At 38.5% G+C, this 21,258-nt stretch overlaps 1 protein-coding gene across 1 annotated transcript in view; it reads right to left on the bottom strand.

The window, feature by feature from the left end:
• The window catches only part of rspo2 (R-spondin 2), a 142,592-nt gene that overhangs the window by 75,177 nt on the left and 46,157 nt on the right, over positions 1-21,258 (bottom strand). The window contains exon 3 of the mRNA XM_061914745.1: positions 941-1,129. Within this exon, the coding sequence (XP_061770729.1) occupies positions 941-1,129 (189 nt within the window). The remainder of the gene's footprint in view (positions 1-940; positions 1,130-21,258) is intronic.

The following is a 21,258-nucleotide window of genomic DNA, read 5'->3' on the forward strand; positions in this document are numbered from 1 at the left end:
TAGCACAAGATTGGCAATAATAGTCAAGCTGTGTGACTTATTCTGGATGCAACAACAGAACAAGCTGAAACACGGCACTTCCAGTAATTATTTTTGGAGGGCACCGAAGTAATAAGGAGGCAAAACATTCGCTTGCATGCAAATGTTCAATCACTGTTGCTTTATCTCATACAATCATTTCTGCATTTCAAGCACAACGTCTGCTCTCCTGTGCTCAGTAACCCTCTTTGGCAAAAGCTGACAATTCTGCGGTCCGCGTTCCCTAGTTGCAAAGGTAGAATTTTTGGAGGTGCATGTCAGGGTCTGCGGGGGGATACCCAGGGGGAGGAGCATGATGGAAGTTACAAGAAATGAGAGTATATTCAGAATTTAGATAGGTCAGATTTAGTCCAAGCACTGGTGCCAAGGGTCAAACAATGTATTCCTAAAACATTTCCATACGATCTTAGTTTTCTGTTTGTGACACTTGTCCCATGTCTTATCAAACTCCAATCAAAATATATTTGATCTGGAAAATTCAGCTGAGAATTGACTGTGTGCTGGAAGTCGAAAACGGCTTTGACTGCCGGGTGAAAGTCGACACAGACAACACCCCAAATATATTAGCTTTGTGTTGTAATGCCAATATTCCAAATCATCGTTGCAGCTCAAATTGTATTGAGTATCATGGCTAAGGGTTTTCTTTTTACACTTCATAGCCGAATATTCATTTTGAAATACTGTGCATTATGATTGCAGCTGTACAAAACAACCTCAACAAAAGTGTTCTTAAAAGATATTTTATAATGCAAGTGTAAAAAATAAAATGTAGATCTGCGGCCGTCCAGTAAAAAAATCAAACTTTGAAGGGAATGTATGTCTAAAGGAAAATGAGGTGGTGTGGAGAAAAGAGGTGGGGGTAAACTGCTGCGTAAACGTGCAGAGAGAATATATGACTTACTGGAACACATGTTGAGTTCGGGGCTGCGCATGCCGTAGTATCCCGCTGGACATTCATGAACACACTCTCCATACTGCCTCATCCTCTCTCGCCGCAGAAACAGGAAGAGTTTAGGCTGGCAGTTCACACAGCCGTTGTCTCTAGAGCACACCGAGCAGCCTTTACAGATGGGATACCCTCCATAGGTGGCTGTAGGACATAAAGAGAGGTAATGAACAAAGGAGTTGAAAGACTAAACACAAACGACACCAAACAACAAGACCCTCAGCCTAAGTACTTTTCAACTTAGACAATTAATGTTAGGTTACTTTTATTTGTATGGTCTACTTTCTTTAGTCCAAATTAAATTCCAATCCAGTTTTCTATTAACTAGGGGTTAAATGATTCACAAAATCCACGGATTGGATCGTATATCGATATTATTGTTTCAGGGCAGCACAATTCGTCAAATTTTATTAATGATTATGCTACGATTAATTAGGGTGATCGCCTGCAATATTAACATTTAAGAAGGCTTTGCTGCATATTGAATCAAGCACTTTAACAGCACGGCGGAAGAATGGTAAATGGTCAATACTTGTATAGCGCTTTTCTACCTTTTTTTTAAGGAACTCAAAGCGCTTTGACCCTATTTTTTTTTCCAAGATGGCGCTGCTGTAGTGGCTGCTGTTGGCAGGAGCTCTGTGCTCTTGTGTCATCCTTTTGTGTTTCCCTCTTGTTTTCATGTGTTATTATATTTCCTTGCCTTTTGGGACTGTGTGACAAAGGGTGGCACTTTCGTGACCTCTGTGGTGCTTTTTTTGTGGACTTCTGGATCTGCCTCCCAGGAGCCTTTTGGCCATGGAGACCAGCTGCTGGGTGTCTGCCACACCGGAGTCGGTTTGGAGGGACTGGAGGAGATGTGGATGAGGGGACAGGGCTGCGGAGCTAGCACTAAGCGCTGGGACGGAGAGGCTTCGCGTTGTCTTGGCTGGGTGAGCGGGTGTCGGACACCTCAGTCACCTTGGACTAATCCTCGCTCATCCATGCGGAAAGGACACTGGCCGAGAGTGGAGTCGGCTGTCTTGGTTGCTTTGTTGGGTCTGCTCCCTCCACCTCAGCGGACGATGCCGTGGAACACCGCAGAGGCCACCACAGTGGATATGTTTATTTTGCTTTTTATTCATAGCTGTATGTAGAAGTGTCTGCTTGTATCTGCTGCTTTAATGTCTTTAATGTCCTCTGTGTTCTTTGATGTTTGATGTTTCCCTCTTACACACATGTAAGAGGGATGTGTACAATGGCTATGAGTTGTTTTTTTCCCTTGGCCTCAGTCTGCACCCCCTCTCCAGGGCCCAGGCTAAGACCAATTTTTTTATGTTATTATGATATTCTATTTTTTTTATCCCATTCCCCCAAACCACCCCCCCTTGTTTCCCTGTATTTCATGTTTTTTTTAAGGGACGGTGGAAGCCGGCAGACCCGTCAGCGATCCTGTTCTGTCTCCCTGTAATGTTTGTCTGATCTTGAATGGGATTGTGCTGAAAATTTTAATTTTCCTGAAGGAACTCTCCTGACGGAATAAATAAAGTACTATCTAATCTAATCTAACTATTTCCACATTCACACAAACATTCACACACTGAGGGTGGGAGCTGCCATGCAAGGCGCTAACCAGGACCCATCAGGAGCAAGGGTGACGTGTCTTGCTCTAGGGCACAACGGACGTGACTAGGATGGTAGAAGGTGGGGATTGAACCGGGAACCCTCAGGTTGCTGGCACAGCCACCCTTCCAACCGCGCCACGCCGTCCCAGCAACAGCAGCTCTTGAAGCACACGCCCACGCCTGAGGCCAACGTGTATGTGCACAGAACTCCATGACCACGCCAACCACCTACATATATATACTGTATGTAGTTTGACATATATAAGAAGTCGCACCTGACGAGCTAATCAATGAAAAGTGTGACTTATAGTCCGGAAGAACAGTGGTCAAGTTTGACTTTTCAATACATTTTTGATACAAATACGCACACCTAAAGTGACCAATGAGTACACTGCAAAAAGTCGGTGTTCAAAAACAAGATAAAAATATATAAAAATGAGGGGTATTTTACTTGAACTAAGCAAAATTATCTGCCAATAGAACAATAAAATTTGGCTTGTCAAGACTTTCCAAAACAGGTAAAATTAGCTAACCTCAATAAGCCCAAAAATTCCTTAAAATAAGTATATTCTCACTAATAACTAGTGCACTTTTCTTAATAGAAAAAAAACAAATATCGGATGTTTTTTTCTCAATATGTTGAAAAATATTCTTAAATTAAGTAAATGCTAGTGCCATTATCTTGACAAAATGATATGCACTCGGCATTACATTTATTTACAGCCTGGCCCCCAGAACATTTTTTTTTTTTAATTGTAATTTTGAATAATTTACCTGAATGTGCATGAACTATTTCTGTTCAAAATAGTTTGAAATGTCACATGTTAAATGTTTAAATATTAACTGTCAATTTACTGTACTACTATATGAGGACGTATTTTCTATTGTTTCATTAAAAATAAAACTGCAAAATCCATTTGGCCGTCATCTGTTTTAATTATGAGACAACATGTTGTCAAAATCATGATTTTTTTATTACATGCATAAAATGAGAAATTCTTACTTTGAAAAAGTAATCTTATACTTGTGAGTTGACGACACAGCTCTGCAACAGTTGATTACCATGAATTGATTAACGCGGACCACAATTTAAAAAAGTTGAAAAACTTATTTGGGTGTTACCATTTAGTGGTCAATTGCACGGAATATGTACTGAACTGTGCAATCTACTAATAAAAGTTTCAATCAATCAAAAATCAATCAATGATATTCTAGTTTCAAGCATGTTTTACTCAATATAGGTCATAAAATCTCAGCAACAAGCTGTAATATCTTACTGAGATCATATAGGATCAAAACACTTAAAACGAGTAAAACTCTCTAACATAAAATCTGCTTAGTGAGAAGAATTAGCTTATCAGACAGAAAATAAGCAAATATCAACTTTATGTGAGATATACAATCTTACTTAGATTTTAGTTTTTGCAGTGTAATAAAAGGAAAACATAGTCAAATGCAGTTTGTCACTCATGCAAAACTTAGTTTCTGCTCTAATTAGTTAGTTATGAATGGGATTACTGCTTTAGTTCTGGTCAGAGCCGGCGTCCACAACAATTGTGTTAAGGGAGTCGTTGAAAGCCTAAAAAGCCACAGTTACTCTTTTCTTGGCACAAATTGCCTGCGGAACACAAAGAATCCAATAAAAATACAGTCTTTCTCCACAATACGTTTTCCGCAATATGTGACTTTCTATGTAATCTCCTTCGCACTGCATTCACCGGAAAAAAAGTCCTTGGGCAATTCCAATCCTTTCAAATTAGAGAAAAGTATATTTAACTTAAAAAAGTCTAAAATATCACAAGTAGTGACCATGCAACAGTGCTGATCCAACTCGGCGACCTACGGTACCCATCCATCCTTTTTTCTACCTCTTATTCCCTTCAGGGTTGCAAGGGACGCTGGAGCCTATCTCAGCTACAATCGGGCGGAAGGCGTGGTACACCCTGGATAAGTCGCCACCTCATTGCCACGATGCTTAATAAAATACTGCGCAAGCCAACTGGACAAACCCTTAGATACAGAGCACATATTTTTTCATCAGAAAATTGGATTTATTCACAGACTGACCCAGACGAAAGTGAGTGTAATGTCAATGCAAGCATCAGTTTTGTAATCATGTGAAAGTCAGTCAGCGGATACAGAGGTATCGTCCTTTTTGGATTTGGTGTAAGGGAAGTCTTTAGCAATGCATTCTTACTTTGCCAATATACACTCATTTTCCTGCAGCCATGGTGGATGAAAGTTATATGAAGTGTTATTCAGAATATGTCTTTGAATAGTCTCAAAGGATGAGGCGTACAACCACAGCCCATTGATTGAAAAGGTTCTTTGAAGGTTCAAGCTTATATGTCACCTAAACGGATGATTGTTCATCCGCGGTCGACACTCAGTCGAACATGATGTCAAAGTGAAAAGTTGGTAAAGTCTCAGACTGAACACTGGGATTGACTTTTAACTGTCAATCTAAGCATATTTATGCCAAAGCAAATTATGTTTTAGGTAGTCCAGATGCTTGTTAACGTGAAAACATGGTGAATTATCAAAAGTACTTCCAGTCACCTGACCTGCAAAAGGTCTTAGAAAATCTGAGTTTACAAATACAATAATGATACATTTTCATCGACACTCTTAAAAGGAAGTATGGATTAAAACAGGGGTGTCCAAACTTTTTCCACAGAGGGCCGCACATGGAAAAATTTAAGCATGCGGGCGCCATTTTGATATTTTTAATTTTCAAACCATAACAAAATATATGATTTATTTTTTTTTTTATCCTTAGGGCTCCTGGGGAGCATAGAGGGTCTCAGTCACTAAAATGTTAAAAATAAGTGAAATTATTATTATTTTTTTTAATTTAATGCTTACAGTAAATCTCTATATCAACTTGAGTTTGATATAAAGTAAAACAAATAAGGTTTTATGTCTTTTCTGTCAAAGACAACTTTGTTTTTTATTGTAAAACTGAAATATGCAGTATTTAGATCGATAGATAGATAGATAGATAGATACATAGATAGATAGATATATAGATAGATAGATAGATAGATAGATAGATAGATAGATAGATAGATAGATAGATAGATAGATAGATAGATAGATAGATAGATGGATGGATAGATAGTACCTTATTGATTCCTACAGGAGAGTTCCTTTATTTAGCAATTAAAGCCCTCAAAGATCAATATTGCAGGACACCATTGATTTTAATTATTTAATATTTTTGAGTAATCACAGTGAAAAGTTTGATAAAATCCTACTAAATATATGTGAGATCCGAAAGGTTCCCCAATCGTAAAGTGATGCATTTTTATTAGTTTTTTTTTTTTTTTTAGTTTTAACACTTAAATTTCAAGATCAACTTCCGCTATATCTGTCGATTTTAAGTTTGAACTATCATTTTGTTTGTTGTATAATCTTTTGTCAAATTGTTGATGTTTTTATATGGCAACCACCCAATATATGCAATATATATTCCACACAAAACTTTTAAAGTGATAATTTTTAAGTAATAATTCATTATAACATAGATTTTTTTAACTTTTTTTTTTGAGTAATGGAAAAATAAGAAAAATAAAGACAAAAGAAAAAAAAAAACTGCCTGCATGGGAGATTTGTGTCAACATTGCCACTTTTTCTCATTTGATTTCACCTCATTCCATTTTTTTTAAATGTTATTTTTTTTTTTTTTTAATTATTGCAATACTATCAATTTTGCAATTTTTGCAGAATGTTTGGCGGGCCGGTAAACGATTAGCTGCGGGCCGCAAATGGCCCCAGGGGCCGCACTTTGGACACCCCTGGATTAAAACAACAATATACAATATATATTTATATATGTTCATTATTGGTAGAATTATCTAATAATTTGGTTGAACACATAATAATAAACAGGTTATTTATTTAAGCATTTCTCAATCCATAAGAAAGGAACGCTTAGGTTGTGAGGCTTATGAAAACTCATTATTCAATAGGATTTTTGGGGTGATGATTTGATTCAGAATCAATTCTCGAATCAACATGATTCTCGATTCAAACCAATTCTCGTAATATATTAATTGGTATAAAATGTATTATAAAAACTTTTCAAAACAGGTTACAAAAGCTCTACCAAGCCGATGACTTATGACATATGCATGTAGCAAATAAGGCAGAGATGCCCTAAAAAACTAATTTTTGAAAATCGATTGTTCAAAAACTATATAAAAAATCTATTTAGCAAAAAATGTAATCGATTTTGAATCGGAATATGCGTGGCTCATGATTCAGGTGTCAATAGATTTTTTTAGCACCTCTATATTCTAGTAAGTCTTATATTTGACAATGTTCCATTTGCTTATGCCATGATCTTTTCTGCAAAACTCACAATGATCTAAAACTTGGACAGCAGGGTAGCGTAGTGGTTAGCATGTCTGCCTCAAAGTCAGGGGATCTCATTGACTTATTTCTTATTCGAGTCAACTTTTTCCGTGTGATTCTTGAATACTACAATGACAGAAAAGGGAAGACAGCTTGGCAAAAGTAGTGAACTGTGGGGCTGGAAAGCTAATTTTCCTACTCCTTTAGAGCAAGCTCAACCCCAATAAGTATCAACAGTCTGCTAACAATAGTAACCTTGAAATAATAGAAAAATACAATTTGAGCCTGCGGTCCTTTTAGATCGCTGGCTGGTCAGTCAACAAGGAAATTGAACTCACTATAATGTTTTTGTTGAATTTTTTTCTACAAGATTGATTTCAATCTTTGTTGTTTAACATTTGTGTTGGCAAGTGGTAATCTTTGCACTGCACAGTGATTTGGAATCACATAAAACATACAATACCGTGACATTTGGATGCTTTCCCTGAATTTAGGATGCAACTGGGACAACACAGGGAAAAACGGCTCTATGAAGTGGAGACAAACTGAAGCGGATTTTTGGAGATTCATTTGTATTTGTAAGTGGGAAAGTTTGGAGGTACAGGTCACAGGTGTGTCAAGAAGGAGGCTGTCTGGAGTTGCACGGTCCAATTTGTATCCAACAGTATCTGCTTGTGCACATAAACCTGCCAGCAGGTTTCAGTTAAAATATGAATCAAAAGGCTGATATTGAACTGACATTGAAGTATAACTTGAAATCTATTCTGCTGTCCTCATAATTTGTTTGTACAAAAATGCATGAGCAAAATATTTAGTTGTCTTGCATTATTTGTTTTACTTCTGTTAGCAGACAACATACCGTAGTTTTTAAAACACATGCAACTGAAAAATCACTTCAAAAAGGAAATCTATGCCTTTGATTAGATTTTGACCAATTGAGCAGATTACCCGCAGAGAAAGCTCTGTAGATCTTTGTTGATCCTAATAGTTTTCTGCATTTTCTGCATCCTCCGAAAACCATTTGTGTATTTAACTTTTTTTTAAACGAAATATGGCAGTTTGTGTTGGCTCCGAATCTGACTTCCAAAGCAGAGCTGAACCTTTACATGGGCATGCTCACATCAGTAAGTTCGGCACGCATTAAGATCAGTTCAAGCCCAATTTAATAAAGAAGACTCTGAAACAGGCCCTGCGGTGAGGTGGCGACTTGTCCAGAGTGTAACCCGCCTTCCGCCCGATTGTAGCTGAAATAGGCACCAGCGCCCCCCGCGACCCCAGAGGGAATAAGCGGTAGAAAAATGGATGGATGGAAAAATGAATGGATGGATGGATGGACTCTAAAACACAGCATGCAGAGCGATCCAAAGCTGATTTGTGGGCAAACTTAAAAATGCATGAACTTTACTATTTTACACAATTGTAACAAACTATGTAGGTCAAAAAAGATGAAAACAGGATCATGGTCTATCTCTAAACGGTAAACTACAGCAGCAGGTACAAGTCACATACATTAACTGTACTGGGTCTTCCCTAAAGGGGAACATTATCACCAGACCTATGCAAGCGTCAATATATACCTTGATGTTGCAGAAAAAAGACCATGTATTTTTTTAACCGATTTCCGAACTCTAAATGGGTGTATTTTGGCAAATTAAATGCCTTTCTGTTTATCGGTCTTTCAGCGATGACGTCAGAACGTGACATCACCGAGGTAACACACCCACCATATTCATGTTCACATTACAAACACCGGGTCTCAGCTCTGTTATTTTCCGTTTTTTCAACAATTTTTTGGAACCTTGGAGACATCATGCCTCGTCGGTGTGTTGTCAGAGGGTGTAACAACACTAACAGGGAGGGATTCAATTTGCTCCACTGGCAAAAAATCTGCCGCCAGACCCCCATAAATGTACCAGAGTGTCTTCACATTTGACCGGCGATGCTAAGACAGACATGGCACAGAGATGTATGGATAACCTGCAGATGCATTTGCAACGATTAAGTCAACGAAATCACAAAGGTGAGTTTTGTTGATGTTGTTGACTTATGTGCTAATCAGACATATTTGGTCACGGCATGACTGCCAGCTAATCGATGCTAACATGCTATGCTAATCGATGCTAACATGCTATTTATGCTAGCTGTATGTACATTTGAAACTAGATACCCACATTTAATGCGAAACAAACACTTACCAATCGACGGATTTAAGTTGCTCCAGTGTCACAAGATGCGAAAGTCCTGATCATTTGGTCCGCATATTTTACCGGCGATGCTAATAAGGCAGCCATGCTATGGGCCACTTCATTAGGTACACCCACGCTATGGCCGAATAGCGTCAATAGCTATTCGCTCAATAGCTTCAATTTCTTCTTCAATTTCGTTTTCGCTATCTGCCTCCATACTCCGACCATCTGTTTCAATACATGCGTAATCTGTTGAATCGCTTAAGACGCTGAAATCCGAGTCTGAATCCGGGCTAATGTCGCTATATCTTGCTGTGATAACCGCCATGTTGTTTGTATTGGCAGCACTGTATGACGTCACAGGGAAATGGATAGTGGTTTCGAAGATAGCGAAAATAAGGCACTTTAAAGCTTTATTTAGGGATATTCTGGGACTGGTAAAATTAAAAAAAAAACATAAAAAAATACAACAAGCCACTGGGAACTGATTTTTATTGTTTTTAACCCTTTTGAAATTGTGATAATGTTCCCCTTTAAACCATTTCCTTGCGACCTGCGTTAACGCTGTTATATGACCCAGGCCTTGTGAGAGCCTTGTGGGCCTGGGTTCAGAGTGGAGGCCTTCTTGGCCACCTCCTCTCCCTCTGTGTTTGCAGGTTTCACACCTGCATCTAGTTTGACTTAATCAGCTAGGAGTGGATATCAGCTGTGATCCCCAAGACCTCACTCTGTGCTGTGCTGAGCCTTCTTTTTTGCACATTAGCTTGCTTTGTACATTTGTGAGTTGTGTCTTTTTGTTAAACCGTCACCCTCCTTTTTGTTGAATTGAATATTATTTTGTGAACTTTTAACTTCGGTTTCGACTCCCCTTTGTTTTTTGCATACCAGAGCCAGCTGTAACCACTATTGACCTTTACATTACAATCTTGTGATTTGATTGATTGATTGAGACTTTTATTAGTAGATTGCACAGTACAGTACATATTCCATACAATTGACCACTAAATGGTAACACCCGAATAAGTTTTTCCACTTCTTTAAGTTGGGGTCCAGGTTAATCAATTCATGGTAACTTTTGGACTTTACAAGTTATTTTTTTAATTCTGCAACTTTCTTTATCCAATGGTGGCGTATTAGTGCAGCCATACTCAATAAAAAAAAAGTCCATCCATTCCATTTTCTACCGTTTGCCCTCATTGCAGGGCCAACACCGATAGAGAGACAACGTTCACACTCAAATTCACACACCAGGGACCATTTACTGTTGCCAATCAACCTATCCCCAGGTGCATGTCTTTGGAGGTGGGAGGAAGCCGGAGTACTTGGAAAGAACCCACACAGTCACGGGGAGAATATGCAAAGATCCCAAACCCAGAATCCAACCCAGGACCTTCATATTGTGAGGCCCACACATTAACCCCCTGTTCCACCATGCTGCCTCAATAAAAAGTCCTTGTTTTTAATTATTTGTTCAGCAACTAAATCTGTGGAATTATAGGACTGCGAATGGACTGTTTTTTGCCGTACAATAACCACGACGAAAACCAGCACAAACCTCTGAAAAATATGTGTTCAAATCATACAAAAACTGGAAGAACTTGGAAAAAAACAGCAAAAACCTTCTAGCACACCTGCCATTGGACACATGCCCATCTTGTCTTTGCTGTCATTCCCCACGAATCATCTGATGCCTCAACCCTTGTGGTTTCTGTTTTGTTACTATTTTATTCTGTCAGTCATGTTGAAACAGAAATGACCCACATGAACATAAAATGAGTAAAAAAGTGGTCATTGTGAGATTACGTATTCGAGGTTTACCATGCTGAAAACTGCAGAGAGGCGTGCATGCCATTTGAAGAGCCACTCCTAGTATTTGATATACCAGATCGTTTTTGGTTTCAGCCACAGAATATATATTATGTGAAGCAAAACAAGTCCACAATTCCCACTTCTGACAATCTAAGTGAAGATCCCACTGAGCCTTAAGCATTGTACTTATGAAAGACAGGGTCCATGCAAACATCAGTGAAGAACCCCGAATGAGGACTTATTAAGAAAGAGGCCTGGTATGTACTTCAGTATGACAGCCCTGCAGGGCAGATAACTTGTGTAAAGGCCACTCGTCTACTTCAGGAACCACATAAAACATTTTCAAATGTCCTCTTTCTCACACATCAACAATCTTTTGTGACAGCTAGATTTTGAATTAATGTGGTGTGTTATACAGTGTTTGTCTTTGGAAATACAACGGCAGAGTTACGGTACTGTACTTTACAATATGTAGAAAACGACTGGGCCAGCATTTTTAGAACTTGAATTGCTTTTGAGTAGTACCATGGCTTGGAATACTGTTCATGCAGACTAAGGCGTGTTATTTCATTTTAAAGTTTTTTGAATAAGTCAATCCAACTTAAAAATCGGTGGTGAAAATTGAATAAACTGGTCCTGCAAAACTCGTCTGACAACAGCAATCGGAAAAAGATGGAGCAAGATTGAGGAAGAGTACTGTTTGTCACTCGTTAAGTGCATGCTAGCTGTTATAAAAGCCAGAGGTGGTGCAGCAAAGTACTAGTGGTGTTTTGTAGGTTTGTTTGTGTTTTATGATTCCGCATTTTATTTTTCCTCATGATTGCGTGATTCATAGAATAGAATAGAAAGTACTTTATTTAGTTTAGTTTCAAGTCCAGAGTCGAGACCCAGGATGGACCGCTCGTCGGGACCCAGGATGGACCGCTCGCCTGTATCGGTTGGGGACATCTCTACGCTGCTGATCCGCTTGAGATGGTTTCCTGTGGACGGGACTCTCACTGCTGTCTTGGAGCCACTATGGATTGAACTTTCACAGTATCATGTTAGACCCGCTCGACATCCATTGCTTTCGGTCCCCTAGAGGGGGGGGGGGTTGCCCACATCTGAGGTCCTCTCCAAGGTTTCTCATAGTCAGCATTGTCACTGGCGTCCCACTGAATGTGAATTCTCCCTGCCCACTGGGTGTGAGTTTTCCTTGCCCTTTTGTGGGTTCTTCCGAGGATGTTGTAGTCGTAATGATTTGTGCAGTCCTTTGAGACATTTGTGATTTGGGGCTATATAAATAAACATTGATTGATTGATTGAAGTTTATTCACAATACCATATAACAATTACAGTAGTGGTGAAAGGTCATCATTTAAAGATGTTGGTACGTGAAAGGGTCCCCCAAGTAAGCTAAAAGAAGCTTTGACAGGGGGTCCAGAAGACAGTATATATATTGAAAGATGAAACATAGTAGCAAGCACAACAACAAAAAACAAAAACAAAACAACAACAATGCTATCTAATAAACACAAGATAGTAGTACCAAAGCAAGCATACACATACATACATACATTAATACAACCATGCAAAACCCAACAGTAGTCTACCCCACATGAGGCATTAGAGATAGGTGGTTAATAGGTAAGTTTTCAGTTTCTTTTTGAAGTTGGAGAATGGATACAGCATCTTGAGGCTCTCATTAAGCTGGTTCCAAATCTTTGGTCCCCTGCATACAAAACTGAGAGCGGTACAAGCCAGTAGACGATGTTTACCTGTTATCAGATCTAAGTTACGAGTTTTGTGGGCATGCTGGGGATGGTAGATGGGAACCAAACTACAGAGCCTAAGATTCAGCTTGTAAATGACTTGATAGGTTAAACAAGCATTTTGATAAATATTGAACTCTGACAGTCTTAAGAGATGATATTTATGAAATAGATGACGGGTGGGGGCATTAAACTTGGACCATGACCGGGCCCGTATAATTTTCTTTTGCATGGATTCTAATTTGTGAAGGTAGGTAGGGAAGATGTTACACCAGATGATATTACAGTAGTTTAGATGTGGTTCAAAGAGAGTTTATTATTCACTCTGCTTAATCTGAAAATCAAACTGTTACAGACTACCATAATTTATTTTTCTTGATTTCTTGTAGTGTTTCTTAAAGTTTTGTGGGTTTTTTTTCACAACTGAAGATACATCCAATAAGTTCGGTGAATTCGTAGTTTATGCCACGGGTTTGTCATCCCTCCAAGCAACATTTTATAAGTTTTACAATATAACTAAAACAATTCATATTTACCAAACCGTCCCATGTGTGATGTCTGTAGGAGTGTTTTCATACATATTTGTTCGTGTTAAGGTATTGTAATCATACTAGCGTCATTAGGGTGAACTATTTACTTTGTTCAAGTTAACGTTCGGTCTTTCATTCATGTAAAACCGACCCAGAGCTTAAAACATGACATGTGCTGCAGTCTACAAGCTAAATACAGCTTCCAGACCAACTCTGAACACAAATCAAGAGCAATTAAGGCTACAATGAAAACCAGCAGAAACCAAAACTCCTTCTCAGGTACATTTTTATGAGTGCAAGGGAAGCATGACTTGACCAGACTCTGGGCTGCCAAAATCCTCCACCCACAGCCAGCTACATTTGCTGCCTTCCACTCACCTCCTATTACCCATAAAATCATTTACATTGACACATTTCAACTTGCTGCAACCCAAAACCCGAAAAAGGCCAACTTTTACATCCCTGTTTAAAACGTTGAAATGACAATCAGCTTGTGAAGCCATTTAAGACGCTAAAAGGTCTTGGAAACTGGTACGTTTGCCACTGTTTCCTGGTCTTTCAAGTCAAACTATTTTATTAAGATTTAAAATGTTATATTGTGTGCTAAGCGGTATCATGTTTTTTGGTGTATCCTAATGGTTTTTGCAGGGTTCCCATGTGTTTCCCATTTTCCATGCAGACAAAATGTGATTAAGTAAAACCAGTAAGTGGTTACATGCTATTTTTTTTCACATCTCACCTGCTCCACGCGGTCTCCAATGACAAAATTCAATATGTAAGAGGATATTCGTTTGAAAAAAATTCTCATTGCTTTTATCATTGTATATACACTGTACCTATAGAAAATAGACACGATCAAGTCTATAATTCTTTATGTATTTCACAGATGTATGTTTTATAATACCGTAGCCACAGCTCAATTGTAGTTTAATATACATGTGGAAAAATGTGTTTCTCTTTTGACTTTGCTGAGGTGGTTGCAGTACAGGAAATAACAATGCAGCGGTGAATTCCAGTGAAGGGAAGACAAAAAACAACTGTCTCTATTCTTTTTCTTGGGCTTCTGGAATGTAAATCTAATAATGCAGACAATGAATTAAGCACTGCAGCACGCACACTGTTTATTGTTTTGCAAAGACGTGTACTGTACAGCTGTGGTTCTCAAATGGGGGGTACGCGTACCCCTGGGGGTATGAAGGTATGCCAAGGGGTACGTGAGATTTTTAAGAAATACCGTATTTCCTTGAATTGTCGCAGGGCATATAGTATGCGCCTGCCTTGAATTACTGCCGGCTTCCCAAAATAATTAGCCCATGCTTAGTATTACCGCCTGTTCAAACTTGTGATGTCACGAGTGACACTTCCCCTGTCATCATGTTCAAAATGGAGGAGGCTGATTTCAATACCAGTAATTTGAAATTGCATAAAGGGAAGAAGTTCAGTAGGATTTAAGGTCCAAGCTTACATCACACTCAAATTTTTACTGCATACTTTTGGTAAGTGCCGGAGTGAGAAGAGGTTTTAAAATAATTAGCGCATGCTTACTTTTACCGCATGCCTTTGGTAAGCGCAGGAGCGACAAAAGGTTTTGAATTAATTAGCGCCCCGGCGGCAATTCAAGGAAATACCGTATTCTAAAAATAGCAAAAATTCAGAAATCCTTTATAAATATATTTATTGAATAATACTTCAACAAAATATAAATGTAAGTTCATAAACTGTGTAAAGAAATGCAACAATGGAATATTCAGTGTTGACAGCTAGATTTTATGTGGACATGTTCCATAAATATTGATGGTAAAGATTTTTTTTTTTTTTTGTGAAAAAATGTTTAGAATGAAGTTCAAGAATCCAGATGAATCTCTATTACAATCCCCAAAGAGGGCACTTTAAGTTGATGATTAGTTCTATGTGTAGAAATCTTTATTTATAATTGAATCACTTGTTTATTTTTCAACAAGTTTTTAGTTATTTTTACATCCTTTTTTCCAAATAGTTCAAGAAAGACCACTACAAATGAGCAATATTTTGCACTGTTATACAATTTTATAAATCAGAAACTATTGACATGGTGCTGTATTTGACGTCTTTATCTCTTTTTGTCAACCAAAAATGCTTGAATTAAAAAAAGGTTCACAGGGGGTACGTCACTGAAAAAAAATTGACAACCACTGCTGTACAGGACTGCAGAAAGCCCCACAACAAAAATATTCTTGCAAGAAATGGTATTCTTCAAGCGTCCTAACATGTAGAAGCTTCTGACCTAACCTTTCATGGAAACACAGTAGCAGCAGGTCAAAGATTTATGTCCTCATGTGGAAATCATCAAATTCACCAACAGAACAAAATGCTTTCTTCGACTCAATTATTTTCACCCCGAATTATGGTATAATTTTTATTCCACCCCATTTTAAAATAGAAAGAGAGGGATTGATTGAGAGAATAAGGAAATATGCGACCGCACGTCATCGTACAGCCACGGAAAACGGAACCAAACCATCAACATTGTACAAACTTGTGAAAAGAAGGCAGTGAAACTGGCAGCTATGGCAGCCGATGAAAGTGCTTTAGCTCAAAAATGGTGGAGAAAAAAAAAAGGAGTGAGACCGGTGTGATGAAGGCACATTTCTTTTCCAATTCATCTGAAAATATGTTGGAGCCCTGAATCCTTTCCAGCTGGAAATAGTCAGCTCCTATGGATGAAGTCTTTCCCCACAGTTTACTTGCCACTGATGCGAGCACGTGTTTATAATTCAGGACTTCTCTCCTGATTGTAATAATTCTGCAAAATTAGACTTGGTGTAAGAAATATTAGCCAGGCCAGAAGAGTCCTGTTATGCACCAGGTGAGGTTTGAGATAAAGCAGGCAGTCATTGCTGAAGAAACCACACACCTGCAGAATAAAGACTACATAACTTATAGAAAACATGTTATCATAAACTAGAATAAATGATATCTGCTTTATTTAGTTGGATGCTATCAGTCGAATGCAGGTGTGAAAATGTGGGTGGACGCACAGGAAAAATATATACAGTATTTATGTTGGTAATGACGCTGCTGTAACTTTACATACAGTAACTATCATCTACAGCAGGGGTCACCAACGCGGTGCCCGCGGGCACCAGGTAGCCCGTAAGGACCAGATGAGTAGCCCGCTGGCCTGTTCGAAAAATAGCTAAAATAGCAGCACTTACCAGTGAGCTGCCTCTATTTTTTAAATTGTATTTATTTACTAGCAAGTTGGTCTCGCTTTGCTCAACATTTTTAATTCTAAGAGGGACAAAACTCAAATAGAATTTGAAAATCCAAGAAAATATTGTTCAAATAAATGCATTTATTTTTTTACTTTGCTTCTTATAACTTTCAAAAAGACAATTTTAGAGAAAAAATACAACCTTAAAAATGATTTTAGGATTTTTAAACACATATACCTTTTTTACCTTTTGAATTCCTTCCTCTTCTTTCCTGACAATCAATTTTCAAGTATTTTTTTTATATTATTATTGTAAAGAATAATAAATACATTTAAATGTAATTCTTCATTTTAACTTCTGTTTTCTCGACGAATAATATTCGTGAAATATTTCTTCAATCTTATTATGATTAAAATTAAAAAAAAATATTCTGGCAGATCTAGAAAATCTGTAGAATCAAATTTAAATCTTATTTCAAAGTCTTTTGAATTTCTTTTAACATTTTTGTTCTGGAAAATCTAGAAGAAATAATGATTTGTCTTTGTTAGAAATATAGCTTGGTCCAATTTGTTATATATTATAACAAAGTGCAGATTAGATTTTAACCTATTTAAAACATGTCATCAAAATTCTAAAATCAGTCTTAATTAGGAAAAATTACTAATGATGTTCCATAAATTATTTATTTATTTTTTTTCAAAAACATTCGAATTAGCTAGTTTTTCTATTCATTTTTTCAGGTGAATTTTGAACTTTAAAGAGTCGAAATTGAAGATTTTTTCGTGTTTTCTCCTCTTTTAAACCGTTCAATTAACTGTTTTTTTCATCATTTATTCTCTACAAAAAAACCTTCCGTAAAAGGGAAAAAAAAGTATGACGGAATGACGGACAGAAATACCCATTTTTATATATATATATATATTTATTTAATAAAGGTAAATTGAGCAATTTGGCTATTTCAGGCAATTTATTTCAGACTGGTAGGCCTTTGAATTAATTAATACCCAAGAAGTAGCTCTTTGTTTCAAAAAGGTTGGTGACCCCTGATCTACAGTATGTAGCTGCCATCAATTCTGACTCAATATGTGTTGCAAAATTGTTCTGTGATTACAGAACAATTTTGAGCATCATTTTCCCATGATGCTCAGTGCCCTTGTTTGTGGTTATAGTGTCCGTCCTGGGACTGGAAGGTTCAAACCCCGGCTGAATCATACCAACGACTATTATAAATGGGACCCATTGCCTCTCTGCTTGGCACTCACCATCAAGGGATGGAATTGGCGATTAAAGGCCTACTGAAAATGAGATTTTCTTATTTAAACGGGGATAGCAGGTCCATTCTGTGTCATACTTGATCATTTCGCGATATTGCCATATTTTTGCTGAAAAGATTTAGTAGAGAACATCGACGATAAAGTTCGCAACTTTTGGTCGCTAATAAAAAAGCCTTGCCTGTACCGGAAGTCGCAAACGATGACGTCACAAGGGTGAGGGCTCCTCACATTGTTTTTAATGGGAGCCCCCAGCAGCAAGAGCTATTCGGACCGAGAAAACGACAATTCCCCCATTTATTTGAGCGAGGATGAAAGATTTGTGGATGATGATATTGAAAGCGAAGGACAAAAAAAAAAAAAAAAAGACGATTGCATTGGGACGGATTCAGATGTTTTTAGACACATTTACTAGGATGATTCTGGGAAATCCCTTATCCGTCTATTGTGTGGCTAGTGTTTTAGTGAGATTAAATAGTACCTGATAGTCAGAGGGGTGTGTCCACGGGTGTCTTGAGGCCAGTGTCTGAGGGAAGTCGACGGCAGATACAAGGACGGCGCAAACTCCACAGATCTCCGGTAAGAGGCGACTTTTTAACACAATTTTCTCACCGAAACCTGCCGGTTGACAAGTGGTCGGGAACCATGTTCGCTTGACCGCTCTGATCCATAGTAAAGCTTCACCTCCGGGAATTTCAAACAAGGAATCACCGTGTGTTTGTGTGGCTAAAGGCTAAAGCTTCCCAACTCCATCTTTCTACTTTGACTTCTCCATTATTAATTGAAAAAATTGCAAAAGATTCAGCAACACAGATGTCCAGAATACTGTTTAATTGCGCGATGAAAAGAGACGACTTTTAGCCGCAAATAGTGCAAAGCTAATATTTCCTGACAGTCCGTGACACCACGCGCACGTGTCATCATTCCGCGACGTTTTCAACAAGAGACTCCGTGGCAAATTTAAAATTGCAATTTAGTAAATTAAAAAGGCCGTATTGGCATGTGCTGCAATGTTAATATTTCATCATTGATATATAAACTATCAGACTGCGTGGTCGGTAGTAGTGGGTTTCAGTAGGCCTTTAAGAAAACTATTGGAAGATGGGAGAGGGATTATCTTCCATAGATTTTTCTTTTAGCGATGACGACTACATCCAGGACACTGACAGTGCATCTACAGTACTTTGCCACATTTAGGCGAATGTATGCATCTGGATAAAACATTCATTTGAGTTGTTTACAAATCAAATCAACAGTTCCTGAGTTGCCAAGCCAGGCACGTTTTGCACTAGAAATGCTGCGAAAAATGCATGCCGAATAGGTACACATTTAGGTAAAGTCACTTACTTGGCGCTGACCAGAACCGTACGTGAGTGACAGTCCATTACATGGTCGACTGGGAATTAAAAAGTGCCTGCCTGCAAATAATTTTTTTATCTTTTTTGTTTGCACAGTTTTTATTAATTTTACGTAGATGTTTTTATTTTTTATTGTTATGTAATTTTGTACTACTTAAACAGTTTATGTTCTGTGCTGTTAATACCCATGTTGACTAACTGGATTAATAAAAGTGCCACTGACTGTTTGCAGTACAGTTGTCATTCACTTCAATTTCAGTGAATCTCGCTCAAAAATGAATAACTGTTACGACTGGTTGGCATAGTGATGCCAAATTGGTCCCTTCGTGGATGCGTCGGCATGAACTCAGCAACGGTAAGTTTAAATGATTTATTACACTTAACAAAAACAGACTATGAACAAAAACACTGGAGCTAACAGACAAAAAAAAAAACCAAGGGCGCTAGCATGAAAGCTAGGAATAGAAAATACAAAAACTATACTTGGCACGAAGCACACAAAAGAGTAAACAAAAAACATTCAGCATGAAAGCTGGAATATCGAGTGGCTTAGCGTAAGAGCTAGCGAGAAAATACATACGGGTAGTAGACAGTCGTGAATGTTGCTCGAAGGCAAATTAAGAGTCCAAGGAAGAATAACGAAAAGGGACGGGCTTAAATAGGGGAGTAATCAAAAAGTGACAGTTGTGCAGAAACCGTGATTAGCAGGTGGGATCAATGAGCAACCATGGTGACTGACTAAACAGGAAGTAAGGGTGTAGAACAACAGTGATACAACAACTGGAAGTATAAACCATATGTGGTGATCCAAGTAGCGGATCGCAACAATAACTTTACATGTATACTTTCACCAGAAAATATATCGGGATATATATAAAAATATACTGAGATATACTTTTTCGTCAATATCGCCCAGCCCTACCTGTGAGTACTGTAATCTACAGTAAAACATAGATCAGGCTACTATCAATCAATCAATCAATGTTTACTTATATAGCCCTAAATCACTAGTGTCTCAAAGGGCTGCACAAACCACCACGACATCCTCGGTAGGCCCACATAAGGGCAAGGAAAACTCACACCCAGTGGGACATCGGTGACAATAATGACCCAGTGGGACGTCGGTGACAATAATGACTATGAGAACCTTAGAGAGGAGGTAAGCAATGGATGTCGAGCGGGTCTAACATGATACTGTGAAAATTCAATCCACAATGGATCCAACACAGTCGCGAGAGTCCAGTCCAAAGCGGATCCAACACAGCAGCGAGAGTCCCGTTCACAGCGGAGCCAGCAGGAAACCATCCCAAGCGGAGGCGGATATTGGGAGAAACAAGTGTAAATGTGTTGTTTCATGTTTATGGGGCTCAAATAATGTTAATTAACAGTTTTTTATGCCTCTAATAATGATTGACTAATAATAATCCTGCTTTGCAGAAATGTGTTCACCACGGTCTTAGGTTATAAACCAAGCAAGGCATCTTCTTGATGCTAAAAACTGAAATGCTCAGATTCTTGAAATGTTCACCTGTGCATATTCCCTCAGATCGCAGCTGTCAGACAGACATCAACCGCATTTCTGAGTCACCATCAATCTGGCGATAAAATCTCTGCACCTTCCACCCATCTGTCCGGCTCCACTCATGTGGCGCAGACCTCTGCACACACTGACCAATTCAAAGTGAAGACCGGAGGTTAGTTCACGCACGTTATTTTCGTTTTATGACGAACCGCGCTTTATAATCCTATGGCCGGGGTCAAACCGCATCTGTCTCTGTCTGACGCGAGATCTTGTAATTCTTGTTGGAGGAAAATTAGAAAAAGAAGTTGACCTTGCTGACCTAATCTCACAGTATTATGTGGCCATTTTTTTCCACATCTCTCCATCGCAACACCAGACCTGTCAAACCTTGCACCAGTAGCCATCGAATTAGCCAACATATGTTAGTTTCTATTCGTTTTTGTTTTATGGCCGCTTCCTGTCAACAGGCACATGTTATCATTTGGCGTGTGCCTTTCATCCTTGCAATGGTGATATCCAGGCTATATATTGTTTTAAGGCAGAGCAGGTGCAAGAGCCTTTTATGACATTGAAAGAGTGAAGCACTGGAGGAGTTATCTCACAGCTTACAATGGCAGACCATCTCCCTTTGGGCAAAGGCAAACATGCGGTTTGCTTCTCGCCAACTCTTCCTCTCTTTTACATCTTTATTCAAT

Source organism: Nerophis ophidion, linkage group LG11 (genome assembly GCF_033978795.1).
Source record: "Nerophis ophidion isolate RoL-2023_Sa linkage group LG11, RoL_Noph_v1.0, whole genome shotgun sequence".
In the NCBI taxonomy this organism is placed as follows: Eukaryota; Metazoa; Chordata; class Actinopteri; order Syngnathiformes; family Syngnathidae; genus Nerophis; species Nerophis ophidion.